Source organism: Procambarus clarkii, chromosome 58, assembly GCF_040958095.1.
Source record: "Procambarus clarkii isolate CNS0578487 chromosome 58, FALCON_Pclarkii_2.0, whole genome shotgun sequence".
Classification (NCBI taxonomy): domain Eukaryota; kingdom Metazoa; phylum Arthropoda; class Malacostraca; order Decapoda; family Cambaridae; genus Procambarus; species Procambarus clarkii.
In genome coordinates, this window is record NC_091207.1 from 21361757 (window position 1) to 21380135 (window position 18379).

Sequence of the window (18379 nt, forward strand, 5' to 3'; positions counted from 1 at the left end):
ACCTCTCTCCCTTCATAATTTAGCTCAACTTGCTTGTGAATATTTTATCTACTCACAAATAATAAAATATTCCAAGAAAAAATTAAAAAAGAAACTCCTTGAATAATGAGTGGTAACACCACACTACCACAGGAGGAGAGAGTCAAGACACATTCAGTCCAGTTGTACTGGGTAGATCACGGAAGAAGCCACTTTCATGCATTATTCTGAGTGTACAGGTATTGTACAATTTGTTAGAGTAAAAGTAGACTATAATTTACCAACCCCTCCAACTCTGAGTCTATAAACACAGTAAGAGCCAACTCTGAGGCATACAATCAAATACCATGCTGCGAACCATGATGTGGGAAAAATGGGCCCACAAAGCGGCAGCTGCCTGTTAATTCTGTTTTGAGATAGGCTCAGAAAATATAGAGACGCAATGAGTGCAAACATCGCAGGACTCGGGGTCGAAGGTGTCACTGACTGAGCAAGGAGTATGGCAGAGACAGAATGGCTGTTGGCATGTAGGAAGGCTAATAAGCACCCTTCAAACTCCTACGTAACGTGTGGGCTCAACAGATCAATACATTACGAGCCACAATGCAGACTCACAGGGAGAGTTGCCAGGGTCTGATAGACTGTAACCAACCAGACTCCGAGCCAATAACGATGTTTTCCAGAAACACAGACACCAAATGCAGCCTACAGGATAAACTTGCCTATAAAGTGACCTCTGCATGCTGTATAAACAAGTACTTGCCTAGTTGTGCTTGTGAGGGTTGAACTTCTGTTGTTTGGTCCTGCCTCTCAATCATCAATCAACTGGTGTACAGGTTTCTGAGCCTATTGGGCTCTATCATATCTACATTTGAAACTGTGTATGTTGTCTGCCTCCACCACATCACTTCCTATTGAATTCCACTTGGTAACTACCCTGACATTAATTTTTTTTCTAACGTCTCTGTGGCTCATTTGAGTAAGTTTTCACCTGTGTCCCCTTATTCGTGTTCTACCCAAGCTAAATAGTTTGTCTTTATCCACCCTGTTAGTTGCTCTGAGAATTTTGTAGGTGGTGATCATGTCTTCCGTAGCTCCTCTATCTTCCAGGGATGTGAGGTTTAATTCCCTTTAGCCTTTCCTTGTAACTCATACCTCATAACCAGTGCACAACCACTAATACATTCCACAACAAAACAAAGAGGACCCACTCAACTGCAGGGTCCCACAGAGGAGTCAATGACTCGTGCTCTACCTAGAGTGAGGCTCTTCTCCCTGATGTCCTTGCCTCTCAAGGGTGAACTTCTGAATGCACCAAACCGAAGGAGTCACTGTCAGTTCAGGGTAAACACTGAACAAATGTTTAGAGAAGGGTGGCTCTAAACACCTGCAACTCATAGTGCAAATTAGACTAATCCATGCAAGACTTGAGGCTTGTAAACACACACTTGTGAAGTACATAGTAAAGATCAAAAACAATATTCAAGCAAATGGCCCCCAAAGGGCAAAGTCCAAAGGATGGCCGTGAAGTGGGACTTGCTATGGCTTGGAGGCTCAGGAAAATCAGATTGCTATATCGGCAACAGTACTAGCTAATGCTAATGACCTGTTGGAGGTCATTAGCATTTGGGGGTTCGAGTTACTTTTTAAATGAGCCAGTTAGTTTTGAATGAGTTGTTTGGCTGTTTTGGTTTTTCATTTTCTGTGAGCCTTGTCTGCATTGCTTTGCTGAGTTTCTGGATACTTTCTTGATGTGGGTGATCATAACAGTCCTCGGCTCCCTGTGCCTCTTTGAGAGGGGCAGATTCTGGCTCTGGTCCCTCATATGCCAAAGAGGACTCCTATGGCTGATGTGACTCAGTAGTGGGATGCCATCTCAGCAAGATAGCAGCTTCAGGAAGCCATAAAGAGGCTCATCCAGAAAAAAGTATTGATACTAATATTTATTAAAGGCATGAAAAATATAAGCATTGTATATAATGTGGGGTATCGGTATGCATACTGAGTTGTTATTTTGTATCTTGAGTGTCATGGTATAATGAGTACTCTTGTTACATTGAATCAATCTTTGTCTGGTAACCATTTCTTTCTGGCTTGCCATGGATGCCATTCTGTCGGAATCCTTGAAACAACTTTCTCTATTAAATAGAGCAATTGCTGACCTCCTTAGATATAACAATTTCTCAGACATGGAAAATGATGGGAATTATTTAGTCTTGATGATTATTATGGCTAAAATTTATATTCTTGTTTTAAAGAAATTTACTGTACAGTAAGTACACAAAATCAACAATACATGAATTAATCTATAATTGCTTATGTTTACGTCAGGAGTGATTGTTGCATTTTATTGTATTACAAATACAATGTGACTCACAGTACCTAACCTAAAATACACAGTGCTTACACTGGGATTTTTTTTAAATTAACAAATACATGGAAACTAATCATAATTTATATTTTCAGTTCATCTAATGATGGTCCAGTGCATACCAAGTCATTAGAAGAAATCCAGGCTGCTCTTAAAGATACCATCCCGGTCTTTTCAGAGACCGCCATCACTTTCCAGCAACTTAAGGATAAAATCTATCAGAGACTCACCAACAGGGAAGAGGTAATTTTGCTTCATATTTCCTAATTACTGGTGTGCTGTGTATACTTGCTCTTACAAACTTGTCATTTGATACTGCAACTGATTGTTAGGGGGTCTTGAAAGTTTCTAAGTGTTTTGGAAAAGTTTCAAGTACATGGAAAACAAGGGTCTCGCTTTTATACATCTCCCTACTTTAACTATTTATCTGTGCTAGCATGAATTGTACAGGTGACAAAACAGTAGTTATTAACTGAGACATTCCCATTTACCCCAGGTACCCCACACACACATACAGACTCTACCACTTCCTCAGGCACAAATCTATCAACACCACCTTCACACAGTTTCAGTTTGGATAAAGTATATATACATGTATATGGCATATCAACTTTTCCTGTAACATAACCCTTTTTTTTTCTTCAATATGTTATTCAGGTTATATAGTAGTCTACTTGATAACATGCCATTTTCCAGGAACATAACCTCCACATTACAGTACTGTATATAAGGGTCGCTTATATTTTTATAATATTTTTAGCCAAAATTAAGGTATTTTAAATCTTTGTTTACATTGACATACTGTATACACGTGATGCATATGTACTGAATAAAATATAAGCATGTTGTGCTATTTACAAACTGGGCATGATAGCTTAAATGTCTTTTTGTGTTGAACTATTATAATTGCATAAAGAATCAGTTTTACTTGATGGGGTATCTGGCAGTGCCTGGGTCTGTCTGACTTGTCTATTTCACCATTCTTCCCATTGTCTCTTCCTCCGCACCATTCTCCCATTTTTCTTCCTCTCTTCCTCGCCCAACCACTTGTGCTGGACGGTCTTGCTTCATACAGGTTGGCGTTCAATCCCCGACGTCCAAGTGATTTGGCACCATTCCTTCCCCACATCCTTATCCTGATCTCATACAAATGCTATATAGTCATGATAGCTTAGTGCTTTGTCCTGATAGTTCCCTTCCCTTCTCTTCATCCATCCCTTTCTCCCTCCCTCCATTTCTCCTTCCCTTTCTGTCTTCCCCTCTCCCTTTTTTCTCTCTTGACCCAATTCTCCTTGTTCTCTTTTGCTCACATTGTTGCTTGTTCTCTCTCCCTCCTTTCCTCAAGTTCCATTTCCCTGGACTTCCTGCTGTGTACTCGCCTAATTGTGCTTGAGAGGCTTAGGCTTTGGCTCTTTGGTCCCGCCTCTTAACTATCAGTCAACTGGTGTACAAGTTCCTGAGTCTATTGGGCTCTATCATATCTACATTTGAAACTGTGTATGGAGTCAGCCTCCACCACATCACTGCCTAATGCATTCTATTTGTTAACTACTCTTGACACTGAAAATGCTCTTTCTAATGTCTCTGTTGTTCATTTGCTTGTGTCACCGCGAGCATTCGGGGATTATATATGATCGCTACTACTACTATTTTATACTACAGTATGTTGCTGTGTCCATGATGCCATGATGCCACAATCCTGTATATTGTATTGCACAGCAAATGGTTTCTAGCAAATTTTGTATTTTCAAAAATATTTACTGCTAAGCCAAAAATTTAGTAAAAAAAAAATGTAAAATGCTGTTTCCGAGTACTGCATTATTGCTGCTGTTGGACCAGATTTTCTCTTTACATTTAATAGTTCTGGCCTCTGTTTCTATCTTGAAATATTGTTTTGATAGCAAATTCTTTGTGGATTTTTAAGGCTTATAACTGAGTTTGCATTGTATTGTGGAGAGGAACATTTATATTTTTAAAGGATATTTCATGATGGTTGATGACCAAACCACTCATCAGAAGATGGAAAAACGACGACGTTTCGGTCTGCCCTGGACCATTATCACGTTGTATGTGATACAACTTGATAATGGTCCAGGACGGACCCAAATGTCGTCGTTTCTCCAACTTCTGATGTGTGGGTTTGGTCATCATGTCTTCAGCTACGTTATTGTGACTTAATGTTGGTTTGTATTGACATATGCATGGCGTAGGTGACTATGAATGCCTTCCAAGATCGACAAATATTTTGTTGGATCAACCACATTTTGTGTATTAAGGGAAGTCTTGACAATAAAGTATTGTACAATACAGTAATTAAATTTTCTCAAATCTATTTTTTATTCAGTATGTCAACATATTCCATTACTGTTATAGTTATCCTAAATATAATTAGGAATAATTCATTTCATTTCACTTTCAGACTTATGGTGTACCATGGAAGAGATTTTTAGACCTTAATGCACTTCTACTGGGCCACCGACCAGGGGAAATGACTGTATTAACAGGCCCCACTGGTTCAGGCAAGACCACATTTATGGCAGAATATTCCCTTGATCTCTGCAGTCAAGGGGTTAGTCAAATTTGTTACAAGAGTAGTAACACTTCTTATAGCTTCTTTAATATAATTGCATGAATAGAGTTCTTTTACATAACATTTGACTCCTATGAGAATCATAGAAGATACGTGGGTTCAGACAGTACTGCAGCTAGCCTGTTAGTGTCCTATTTCAGATATATTGTAATGTATTACTCAACTTTCCTTGCTCTCAAGAAAGTGTTTGAGAGATTCGTCAGGGATAAAAATTTGGGTTTGTCCAGTTTACTTCAAGTAGGCAAGGGTTCTAATGACTGCAGAACACGATGGTCGAGCTCCCTCACTCTGTGACACAAAAGAAGAAAGCGGTGTTCACCTGTGTCAATCACAGGTGGCCACACTGATGCATTGTATCATGTCTCCTCCCATTATACCAACCACTACATAATACCAACTTATGTAACCTCTTGTCAATGGTTATGTCAAAGCTCTATCAGGTGCCATCATCTTTGACCAAAATACAGTGATAATGATATCAGTCTTATTACATAAGCTAATACAAAAATAAATCATTTCCTGGCAGTCTTTCTTGCTAGTTGTGTGCAGTTATGTCTCTAGAAGGCTGAGCAATGTTGTTATGGGGTGTGGTATCATGAGAGTGCTTTAAACCATGTTGTTGCTCTCCAAGGTCAGGGGTGCAGGAGAGAATAACACATGTATTCCCTTCCTTGGTTTTCATGTCAGTGTTCATACACGTCGGCAGATTTGTTAGTCAGTCCTGGCACGTTAGATTATAATATTTACACAACGTAATCACACTAACGTGATGTATCTATGAGAAAATATTGAAGCAATGTGAAGGGAAATGTGTGCTTGAAGCTGGCACTAAAATAAGAACAATGTAACAAGCAAATGACCCCTGGAGGACAAACACAGTTGAAGGATGACAGGCACTTATTTTTATGCGATGGAGTTTATCCTTGGCTGGTGGATCTGAATACTACGAGCAGAACTGGACAGCATTGTCCAGTTCTGTGGTGGACACCACAGTCCACCGCATTGGTAGAACTGAGACCTGAGATGGGGAGCTGACTGGGGCAAGCTGGTGGTGGTAATGAGTACTATCGAGTTTCGAGCTAAGTTTGAGTGATCCCCTTGTTTTGTGTGAATCGTTTGCAGTTATTTAGGAGTTTTGAGGGTTTATTTTCTCTGAACTGTCCAGTTGTCTGTAACACTTTTCTGACTTCATGAAGGCTTTATTAGGTGGGATGGTGAATTGTCATTCCCTCTTTGCCTCTATGAAGGACAAAAGGGCCATGTTCTGGCACTGGTGGTCGGTAGGCCAATCAGAACTTACATGACTGATGTTACCTTTTAATATGGAGCAATCTTAGCAAGATTGCTTCAGGAAGCCACCAGAGGGGCTCTTCCCTCCCAGAAAAATTATCATCCCTTCTAATTGATTATTTTAATACTAGCATGCATGAAACACTATGTAGAGAAACTTTGGATTTCCAGCTAAATAGAAAAATGTTTAGTGTGTATTTTAGCCATTGCAAATCCTCTGTAGTTTTGGTATAAAATAAACTTTCTTTATCTACACATGTTATTTATAAATTTTGCCTATGTTATACAATACTGTAGAAGTTAAACTTAGCTCTTAAACATATTTTACTTGACAGGTGAAAACATTATGGGGAAGCTTTGAAGTGAGCATTGTACGACTGTGTGAAGTAATGCTTCAGCAATTTAGTGGAGCTCCTCTTCCACAAGACCTTGCTACTTTCAACAGGTTGGCTTCACAGTTCTCGATGTTGCCTCTCCACTTCCTCACTTACCATGGACAACACAGTACGACTTCTGTCATAAAGGTAAGACTGTTCTCGTGTACTGCAATGTCAGTTGATATTTATATTCTGTGGTATTTGAATAAAAAGGGGAAGGAAACTAAATTGTCATAGTAAGAAATGTACAAAAGTCAGTACATTTTAAGATTAACGAGTGTGCTAAGAGCGGTGCTGTGCCTGGTGGTGGTGGTGGTCTGCTGTGTGGCGGAGTGCGAGCCAGGAATAATTTTCTAAGTACTAGGGCTGCATGCGCCTAGGGCCATCTTCTCTAGATGCCCTGTAAATACTGCCCTTACGGCTTGGGGTTTTCTTCCACCAGTCGTTCAGGAACTACGTCCATAAGGGTCTCTTGCTGCTCGGTAATTGCCCACCCTTGGGGTCAGCTGGGGTTTTCTTGGCAGCTGTTTGACCTTGGGTAGGAGGTAGTATCATGACTAGTAGGGGTGCAAGGTACTGTGCAGCTTGTCTTATACAGCGGCACCTCGATTAACAAGTTTAATCTGTTCCAGCACCGAGCTCGTCATGTGGAAAACTCGTCTTGTGAAACAACAACAAAACTGTCGTCGGAGGTGTCCGAGAACCAGCGGGAACGCTCGTTAATCGAGTGAAAGCTCGTCAGTCGAGACATATTTTCTGTGAGTGGCTTGCTCGTAACTGGAGCCGTTTTGTCACTCGAGGTTCCACTGTAATATCATAGTGGCTGCCTCTGTTCCCCTGGAGATGTACTTTGGTGGGGCTTTTCTTTTCTTTTTGTCTGGTGGGGGGTGTACCCCTTGGTAATTATGCATTTTCTGTTATTCTGGTGGTCCTCCGCTAGGCCCCCAATGATTGCACACGTCACAGGGGTTCAGCTTTATTTGTTTTATTTGGATACCAGTTAGCAGTTCCTTGCCTGGGCATCCCTTAGCAGTCAGCCTAAGGGCCCTGGAAAACTCCATTAAAAATCACCCTCACAAGTTTCCAGTGGTGAGGGTGATTTTAAAGAATCTCCTGTTCCCTGTGACTTGGAAGGGGAAGGGGGGCAGGTACTGGCTCTGATCTCTGGTAAGCTATTACAGACTCCAAGAGCTAATGTGACTTGTGTACGGATCCACCTCAGTATGTCTAGCTTCAGGGAGCCACCAAGCCCAGTCAGAAAGAGGTGTATTGCATTCAATATGGTTTTTGAAGGTTTCGTTCTCATCATAAGAGAGGTGGGTGCCAGGCTGGGACTTTGGGTGCTCTGGGCCTTCAAAAATTCTTGTATGCACTGTGGGCCTTAAAAAAAATAAAGTTTAATGTTTGACTTTCAACTTTCAGGCCATGACTGAGGCTGTTAAAGTATGGGGAATCCAGCATGTGATCATTGACAACCTTCAGTTCATGTTAGGCACATCTGACCAACCAATTGATAGGTGGTGGGAGCAGGATAAAACGGTTGCAGCCTTTCGACGTTTTGCAACAGTGAATAATTGTCATGTTTCCTTAGTTGTACATCCCAAGAAGGTTAGTACAATAGTAGTTTAATGACCATATATAATTATTGTAAAATCAGGAAAAGCTTCACATACCCTGAAGTTGTTAGAAAAGATATTTTTAAAATAAATAAGTTACTATAAGTTATAAGCGCCTTAGATGTAAATGTAATTTTTGTATACAGTAGTATCCAAATTTTACATGTTTGTTGCTTTCCTGAAAACACATCGGAAGGAACTTTTTTTTAAGAAAAATAAGTTATAGCGATAACTTGTCTTGAGGTAATACAGTCCACACTGAATTAGGCTGCTTTAAAATAATCTTTCACATAAAATAAATATAAGAACAATACAAAAGCAAAAACAAAAGTAAATCATATCAGAATGTTAATGAAATAAACACACGTTCCCTACATCTTCCTCCTCGTGTGTAGCACATGCAAGGAGGAAGGTAATTTTTCTTTTGATGGATGTCCTCTGGGCTGTTCAACTTTCTCAGCATCCCTGATATCTTCTTGTTTATATACCAGTGTGGTAAAAACAACTGTACAGTATTTAAGGGCACCACATTTTCAGTCTTCCAGGTCTCTGAGAATTTTCTGTTCATTAATGACACATTATAGACTGTAGCCAGAAGAGTACTTGGTATTTGTTGCTTTTTCAATATCCAGTTTGATCCTACTACTTTACTTACATCAAATTCTTTAACATTTTGTTACTACTTTAAACCGTATTAACAAATATGGTTTCCATCCTTTCATCATCACTTGTACGAGACCTCCACTCTGACTTGATCTTGAAGACCTGGGGCCTGATTCACAAAGCAGTTACGCAAGTCCCTACGAATCTGTACATCTTTTATCAATCTTTGGCGACTTTCTTTACAATTATTAAACAGGTAATGAGCTCCGAAGCACCAGGAGGCTGTTTATAACAATAACAACAGTTGATTGGGAAGTTTTCATGCTTGTAAACTGTTTAATAAATGTAACCAAAGCCATCAAAGATTGAGGAAAGATGAACACGTTCGTAAGTACTTGCATAACTGCTTCGTGAATCTGGCCCCTGGAATCTTCTGTAAAAGTTTTTTTTTTGTTTTGTTTTGGCAGCCTTCTTGTTGCTCTATGTGAGAGAGTTACCTTTTTCTAATTAATAACAAGGTCCATTTTGAAACTGCCCATTCACTTCCCTCCTAGCCCTAATGTACTTATTTATGGCCCTCTGTAGTGTCTCCCTGTTTCCCCTCAGTATTGTGTACATCGATGGGGTTCTGGGAGTTCTACTCCCCAAGCGCAGCCTAGAACCAACCTGTGCTGTCTGCTCTTTCTCCAAGTCTTCATGTTTCTCCTCTTGTCCTCCCTGCATTATGTTGAATCCTACAGTAATTTTGTACTGTACTTCATTGCATTCGTCACCTATTCCTCTAGCTTGCTCATTCTCCCACTGAGCCTTATGGATGAAGCTTCTTTCCCTCGTGTAGTCCTGTCTCCCTGTGGACCTGTTATGATACATGAATCCTTCTCTCCTTCAGCTTGACTACTAATCCAACAGGATTGTTGACAACTCTTGTCACTTGCACCAAGTGGCTCCTCATATTTTAATATCCACCAAACTGGATGAACACCAGATATCAGGTTTATTGAACATTTGAGTTCATGGTCTACCAGTGGGAATTTAATGAGATTTAATTTCTGAAGACAAAAGTTCAAAGTTAGCTGAATTTATTGCCAAACAATGTTTTGTGTACAGAATATTAACTTCATGCCAAGGAAACAGATTTGAGTTTGGTGCAATGTTTTTAGCAACAACATGACATATATTTAAGGAGAGCAGTGAGTTGGACACCCAAGTCCTGAAAGAGAATTTGCAACTGACCTACGTAAATGCAGCCCTTCCTCCTAAGGTTCCCAATATCAAAGAATTGTCGTGCTAAAGTCTCTTATCCTATCGTAACAGAGAACCCAAAACAGAAAATGGAACAGTATATCAATTTTGCGAGCCGCTACCATTTTCTAGTACGACAATTTTTGGCCTATGGTAGAGTATAGTCAAAATGCGACAGACAGGGTGATAGAAGATTATTAAATCTTTGTTTCAGATGCTTGACACCAATTTCTGTTATGCTGGGTTTGATGCATTTGTGTCAGTACTGTATTAAAAGATGCATAAATAGGTCTGGAGACTGTATGGAAACGTAGTGTGATATCATCATTACTTAAGACATGTAGCTTCACTGTACAGTACTGTATAAGAAAAAATGCATTTGTAAAAGTTTGTGCTTATTACCTCACATAATGAGATTTTATCTATATGGAAAGTAAATTTTGTTTAATAGCTTATCTATTAGTCTATTGTACTTTAACTAAATATATGATTGTCATGTCTAATCTTGACCAGGTTCCAGCAGGTCAACCGCTAAGCATTGAAAGTGTGTTTGGTGGTGCAAAGGTTACACAAGAAGCTGACAATGTTCTCATCTTACAAGTAAAGGACGGCTTTACAATCAACCAGTCCAAAAAAATATTACAGGTACATGTTACTTCTCTTTTAAGTTACGTTTTGCATTTCATGAGTATTAGCTAGATTCAGATGAAAACTAAATGAATCGAGCACGTATTGTTGACAGTTGCACATACACGAGTATATTAAAGGAAAGACCTAGGGAGAGAGAGTTATATTTTATTCATTAATACTTGATGAATTTGATACCTTTATCATCACTCACCTTGTGTCTTTTTGCTTAGAATTTTGTGCTGTTCCGTGCCACAGACTGCTAAGTAATCTTCCAGACTTGGCATCTTTTAAAAATTATTCATTACAGTTTCACACTTAAGAGGTTTGAAATTGTGTGTATTTATACCTCAATAAACTTATTTCAAAGGGATGAGGTAGCTCAAGCTCTTCTTACCCAGTTCAGTATGAGGTAGGGTGGCATCAGCCTTAGCTGAAAAAGGTGACCAGTGCTGTATAGTGAATATAGGTTATATACTGTAGTATGAAAATATCGCTCAAGCATTCATTATGTCAGTTATAGCATAAACAAGCACCATCACACAGTCAGTCATCCACACTAGCACCCAACTGCTTCATAAAACCAGGTGTACAGTTCTCCATGAATTGCCACAGAAACGTACAAATACATTTACTCCTTCATTGCAAACTATTCCTTCAGTCGTCTGATGTACTATAGATCACAATATTTATGGTCATACTAGTGACATTCCTTTACAAACAAGTGATATAATTATGTGGCTGGATATCAGCATCTGGGACCCAGAAACTAGCCATTTATTAATCAAATTAAATATCTTAATAAATATTGCAGCTACAGTCATGGTTGTGTGATTTTATAGATTAGTCTGTTGCTATACATACCATCAGTGTTTCTGAGAAGGTTTTATTTGTATATTTAAATGATTTAAACAAGTAGATAACAACAAGAGCTTACTATGCACAAAAAAACAGTTGCCAAGTATGCTTTGTTGAGTGGTTAGCCTACCCCCCCCCCTCCCATAGAGACCCAACTCCCAGTAAACAGCATGGAGGTAAATAACCAAAATTGTAGTCACTGCAACGAACACCTGTATGTAAAAAGGGGTTTCATGTTTCTTGTGCAGGTATGACTACAAATAAAGGTCTGAGAGAAGGCCATTTTCTCTGGGCATGTGAGAATGATTTGCCAGCTGGAACTTGTTTATAAAACTCCTCGATAACATGCCTCATGATGAAAGAATGATTTTCATGCAAAGCCTACCAGCTATCCAGGCAGTGGGGAAAAAATAATAATATGGACATAGCTGTTGACAAGGATGAAACTACACAAGAAATACAAGTTCAGGAAATCTCTGAATCAGTTCAGCCGGCTAAAGATGATGGCAAATAGAAAAATATAACAAACTGCCCGATCGGTACAAACATTGATAGACGGAGACAGACATAAAAGACTGACATATGTAAATTTTATGCAAAGGGCATTTGCAGACATAGATATTCTGGAAAGAGAGGTGGGGGGGTTAGACTGCAGTTGCTCTCACCCCAAAAAAATGCATCAATTATTTAAGGTAAAAATATGTTGTTTTGGAAGAACATGCAGAGATTTTCCCCAAGTCATGTGCAGTCTTTCTACATAAAGAAAGAAAATGCTACTTACTTCTCTTGTTCAGGTTTTGATGTGAAAGGCAAGAGGTTGCTAGACAAAATGGCAAACAGGAAAGTAACTTTTGAGAAGTAGTAAATAGGTTTTTGAGCCAGAAGAAAGCCATTTCAAAAGGTGGAGCAGAGGTAATGCATGGTACTTGAACCAGCAAAAAGTGAATTAGACACATGGCAGAGTCATAGCTACCAGTAACAATTAAACAATTAATTGTTACCAACAATTAATTACAATTAAAAGTACAGCAGGCAACCAATACAGAGCAGAACAAAACCAATATGCCCTCACTTAATGGACCTCCCAGAAAACCTGGTTGGTTGGTTAATGGGGTTCAAAAGCTCTACTCCCCAAGCCTGGCCCAAGGCCAGGCTTGACTTGAGAGTTTGGTCCACTAGGCTGTTGCTTGCAGCAGCACGCAGGCCCACATATTCACCACAGCCCGGTTGGTCCAGCACTCCTCGGAGAAAATTATCTAATTTTCTCTTGAAGATGTCTATGGTTGTTCCTGCAGAATGGCAAACTCTGCCGGACCTCAGACTATTTTCACCTCAGTCAAAGTACATCAGATATTGTAACCTCATTTATCTGCCAACATACAGGGACTAAAAATGAAAGCAAAAAACTAAATACTGGTCATAAATGGCCTCCTCAGAGACAAAAGTATTTGGAGCTTTCACAGAAACCCATGCAGGGGAATTCATGGACATTGAGATTTGGATGTAACGGGGGGTGGGGGAAATAGCTCTAGGGAACAAAGTTAAACACAATTTAAATAATAAATTCATAATTATATTTCACATGAAGTATCATAATGTAGCAATTCAATTAAAATGTTAAAGAGAGTCATTATCCAAGAATTCGAGAACCCTACAACTTGACTGCCCCTGATCATCACACAACATATGTAAACACGACCAAGTCACCTTAATGTTCACTCACCGAGGACTGAGTCTAAGTTGAATAGAGAGGGGGGGGGGGTCTGTAGTTGACAGAGACTCCCGCCCTTGCCGGCCGACAGCCTCCCTGATAGGGACGTCTCTGCTCTCGTCTGCTGTTCTGTCTGTTAATGCTTCCTGGTGGATAGCTCTCCGAGTTTATATTGGGGAACCTAGTAGCTAACTCCGCCCACAAGTAGATAGCCTCCGGCACTACCAAGCCACTCCTTAAACGTCGGCTTGTTTGAAGGCTACCAGACTACAATTAAGAGCTTAGCGGAAGCAAGGTGAAATTCTCATGATCTGACCTCAGGTCACTTGAGGTCATTAACGCTTTGAGGTGTGAGATCTCAGGCAGACAACTGGCGCCTCTCAGATCCTTGTCTGTGACTCATGTACTCTATATATATTTTAAATAAACTAACTCAAACACTTTTACAGTGTTACATGGATACCAGAATATAATCTACTGTATATGGTTGTGATAAGGTAAATAGGTCACATGGATTAGGTTTGTTAAGAGAAGGGACCATGTATGCTCAGAGCACCTTAACTCTACAAGTAAGGTCATAGAAACACGAAGTTAAAGAGAGAGAAAAGTTACCGTAGTTATTATTCTGATATACAGTACAAACTGCCAGATGCAACTGTTGAGAAATTCACAGAACAGATTAATAAAACAGACAATACCCTAGATAATCTGGCAAACCCAGTACCAGATATCTCCTTACTGTCGTAATTGTTTCACTGCAGCAGCAGCAGCAACAATGTAAAATTATCGCTCGACTAACAGATACCATAGCCAGCTAGGACCAAAAATATTCAAGATCTAATCTTCACAAGCAAAAAAGAAATAATCGAGGGCATTATAATCTTAGATACCACATACTGTACTTAGATACCCCCCCCCCCCCAAGTGCACATGGCACTACAGAAGGAAAATGATAAGACATGACTATCCACACAAAGAAAAAATAATTTAAATGGCAATTGAAGAAATAGCACAGACTGAAGCAGTCATATTAGATTGAAGAAATGCAATTTAACACTTTCTTTGCACTCCCACTACATAGCCCTCTTCACAAATTAGTGCAAGTCTGCTGACAGTACTGGCTACTCTGTTGTCTTCCCTGATCAGACCTATATGCGCTGCCTGCCTCTGGAGACTGCACAAAGTTCTGTCACGAAGATGCTAATCGTGTATGCACTTCATCAACTGCTTTCCCAATATAACGTTCCTTTGTTGCGATTCACTCGGTGCCCTTGATCACTATACAGCCTGTGGTAGTTGAAATCCTATGTTAGAATTTTATGTCTAGCAGCTATAATAGATTTGGGGAAATGGCTCTGGCTAGGTTGCCTGTTGGCCATATATACAGTATATATCTAATGGTCACTTAATGGAATGCTGCCTTACTCCTTATTGCCTTACATAGTCATGCACTGCCTTCTTGAACGTACCGATTTTCAGGACGATTATGTGTCTTGCTTTCCTAAAGTCCATTGATAGAATCCTTGGTGAATGCAGTAACTTTAATATTGCTCACTTTGTATGTTTTTCTCATATTGGCACCTTTTCATAATTAATCACTTTGGAGGAAGGGTTGGCATACTAACATACAATATTTATACTTTCGTTAGAAATGTTTTATTAGTTTCATTCTTTTTATGGTTAGGTCATTGTACTATGGACCACATTCTCAGCAAATCTGCATATCCCCCACTTCACTGAACGCTTCTTTGGTGATGCGGGTATGTAATGCTGATTTGTGGTATCCATTGCAACTGGAGTCACAAAACAGAGGTTTCATTGTACATCTTTGAATATATTAAGTAAATGGTTTTACTTTTAGCTCTAATGCTCACTACAGTATTTTGTCTTTTTACAGGTGGTGAAAAACCGGTATGGTGGTCAGTTGGGGATGGTGCCATTAAAATTCCACAAGGATTCTCTTACGTTGTCTTCATGTTTCCGTAATAAGAATAAAGAGAAGGCATCTACAGAAAATACGAATAAAACACCTACTTTGCGCAAATTTAACGTAAAGGGAATTGCAACATTTCAGAATTAAATACTGGAATAATACTAAATTTGTAATATGGATGTGCAGCGAACAAAAAAAATCAGGGATAGTGCCATTATTTTATAATTTCATATAATTTGGAATTAAACAAGTTTTAGAAATGAAGTTTCCATATCCAATTATTTTTCATGTCTATTATTTGTACACACTACATAGTGGTGTTAATAGCCCATTTAAATTTTAATAAAATTCAAAATTAGTAATTATCAAAAGTGCCAAACAGGGAAGACTAGGTAGCAGTGTGTCATGTGATATCTAGGTGCTAAATCACTCAAAATACCAATAGAGAACAAAAGGACTCGAGACAAGTAATTGTTGAAAGAAGGCAACTAGTTGAATACTTGTGTAGCACCATCAAAGCTGCAGGATATTCAAGAGGCACTAAATATCACTGAGGATGCCAATACGAGAGCAAAAGTGCATAAGGCGAGCAATACCAAGGGTAATGGATTCACCAAGGATGCTATCAAGGGACAGTCAGGAAGCAAGACACGAACATCCTGAAAATCAAGACATTCAAAAAGGAGACGTATGACTGTAAGGGACAATAATAGAGCACAGCCCTGCTCTTCAAGTGACCGAATTAAACGTGTATGGCCAATATGTAACCTTGCCAGAGCGGTTTCACGCTGCTGGTTACGGTGGGAAGAGGCAGGCCAAAGGAACAGGTTACTGTTAAGAGCACACACTGTTACCAGTAACAGAAGACCAATGGCTCATGCTAGCAGGTACTAATTGAAAAAGGAATGACTGGGTAGAAATCTGATTATGGAATGCCTTTACGGGAAATAGGATCAGTGTGATAGCCTTCTCGGCTGTGGTGTCTGCACGCTGATTTAAGGAAATGCCAATATGGTTGGGAACTCGGCAAAACTACTGTCATAAATTTGCTGGAGATAAAAAAAAAGAAACAGACAATGTTGAATTTTTACTACCATAGGATGGATAGGATTAAATGACTCCAGTGTCATGAGGGCACTGCAAGTCAACTAAAACGAAAAAGGAATGCTGACAGTGAGAATGTAATTATATATGTGCTTCATCAACTGCAAAGTTCTGCTGTGAAGATGCTAAGTCTCCAGGGACAGGTGGAACAAATAGGTGTGGTCAGGAAAGACAAGAGTACCCTACACCATCGGCAGATTTAGACCCATCTGTCAGATGTTCAAAAGGTGCTAAATATCACTTATGATGCCAATACGAGAACAGGAGCACATACTGTAAAGCGAGCGATATCAAAGGTAACGGTTTCACTAAGGATTCTATCCAAGGACAAATGACCTTGAGAGACATTAGGAAAGCATGATATATGATTGTCCTGAAAATTAGGACACTCAACAAGGTGCACAACTAAGTGGAACAGTGCAATTTGGGCAATAAGCAGCAGGGTAGTGTTTCATTAAGTGTCCGAGAGTTAGTCGTGTATGGCCAATATGTACTCTAGCTGAAGCCGTTTCTTACCGTCTATTATGGTGGTAGGAGGAAGGCTATGGGTAAAAGGTTACCGGTAACCCCAGACCACCGGTTGGGAATCGGTCGGCCGAGTGGACAGCACGCTGGACTTGTGATCCCGTGGTCCCAGGTTCGATCCCAGGCACCGGCAAGAAACAATGGGCAGAGTTTCTCTCTCACCCTATGCCTCTGTTACCTAGCAGTAAAATAGGTACCTGGGAGTTAGTCAGATGTCTCGGGCTGCTTCCCGGAGGTGGAGGCCTGGTTGAGGACCGGGCCGCGGGGACACTAAAGCCCCGATATCATCTCAAGATAACCACCGGCCCTGCCAGTGATCTCGGATTAAGAAATGAATGACTGGGTAGAAATTGGAATAAGGAATGCTTTTTGGAAATAGGACAAGTGGAGATAGCCTCCTTAGCAGCAGTCTTGCACATTCACTTAAGGAAATACCAATATGGCTACGAAATCAGCAAACCTCGACTGTCAATCTGCTACAGATAAGAAGTGGCCAATGTTGGATTTTGACTACCACAAGATGTATAGGGAATGAGGGCACAAAGTCAAAGGAATGCTAACAGAGGGAAAGCAGTTGATGGTATGCATACAAGATTGCATAAATTTCTGCTGTGAAGGTGCTAGTCTCCAGGGAAAGGCAGCAAATATAGGTTTGGTCAGGGAAGACAACACCATCGTCAGACTTACACCCCATGTGTGAAGACGGCTGTGGAGCATGAAGGCGAAGAAAAGTGTTCATAAAAAAGGGGTTTCATAACCATGTGGAGGGAAGAACCCTTTTCCACAGATCAAGGTCTTGCAAAACTTTAAAAGTGGGACCCTCCAAAGAGGTAAGGAAGGAATGATACAAGGAGAAATATTGCAAACATGAATTGAGAGGGGAATCTTGCAAGTGAGACAACTATACTGAAAATGGAAGATGAGAGGAAGAGGGTCCACATGAGGGTTAACGGTCAAAGGATGTCATAAGTGAGAGTGAGAATGTTGCAGGTACTGCACATGTTAGAGAAGGTAGTAACTATCTCGATGATCCTGTAGAAACAGGATGCTGGTTTCAACATATAGACTCAGGGCAAGGAACAAACAAAAGGCACCAGAACTGAGATATAACCCAGTATAGTGCAGAACATCAAGGATGAGTAATAGTAGTAAGTGGAACAGCCATAATCAAGTTTAGACAATATGAGTGCAGATAAAGGAATGCGCATCTATTGGCTCCGCAAGAAGTATGGGACAAGACTAAGGTAAGACTTGGAGCATTTAAATCCGAGGCAAGAGATATAGGATGACTAAGACAAACTAGTGTCAAATACCAACCTCAGAAGTGAACTACCATAGTGTGGCAATGGGGGGCAAAAAACTAAACATAATACAGGGTACAAAACACAAATGTGCCTACAAGTAGTAGGAAAGCAACACGCAAAGGATTTGGGAATAATGATGTCTGATGACCTAACGCTTAGGGAGCATAACCAAGCAAATATTGTATCAGCCAGAAAAATGATAGGATGGATTACGAGAACTTTCAAATCTAGGGATCCCACCACAATGGT

General features: G+C 40.0%; 1 protein-coding gene across 3 annotated transcripts in view; it reads left to right on the forward strand.

The window, feature by feature from the left end:
* The window catches only part of LOC138353535 (mitochondrial DNA helicase-like), a 30653-nt gene extending 15196 nt beyond the window's left edge, over window positions 1-15457 (forward strand). For 2 of the 3 annotated variants that reach the window (XM_069306660.1, XM_069306661.1), the window contains exons 7-12: window positions 2446-2593; window positions 4770-4919; window positions 6566-6754; window positions 8030-8215; window positions 10582-10713; window positions 15162-15457. In XM_069306660.1, the coding sequence (XP_069162761.1) occupies window positions 2446-2593; window positions 4770-4919; window positions 6566-6754; window positions 8030-8215; window positions 10582-10713; window positions 15162-15344 (988 nt within the window). In that variant the 3' untranslated portion in view covers window positions 15345-15457. Of the gene's footprint in view, window positions 1-2445; window positions 2594-4769; window positions 4920-6565; window positions 6755-8029; window positions 8216-10581; window positions 10714-14948; window positions 15025-15161 lie in introns of all 3 variants that reach the window. The other variant, XM_069306663.1, reaches the window with a different exon arrangement.
* The last annotated feature ends 2922 nt before the right edge of the window (window positions 15458-18379 follow it).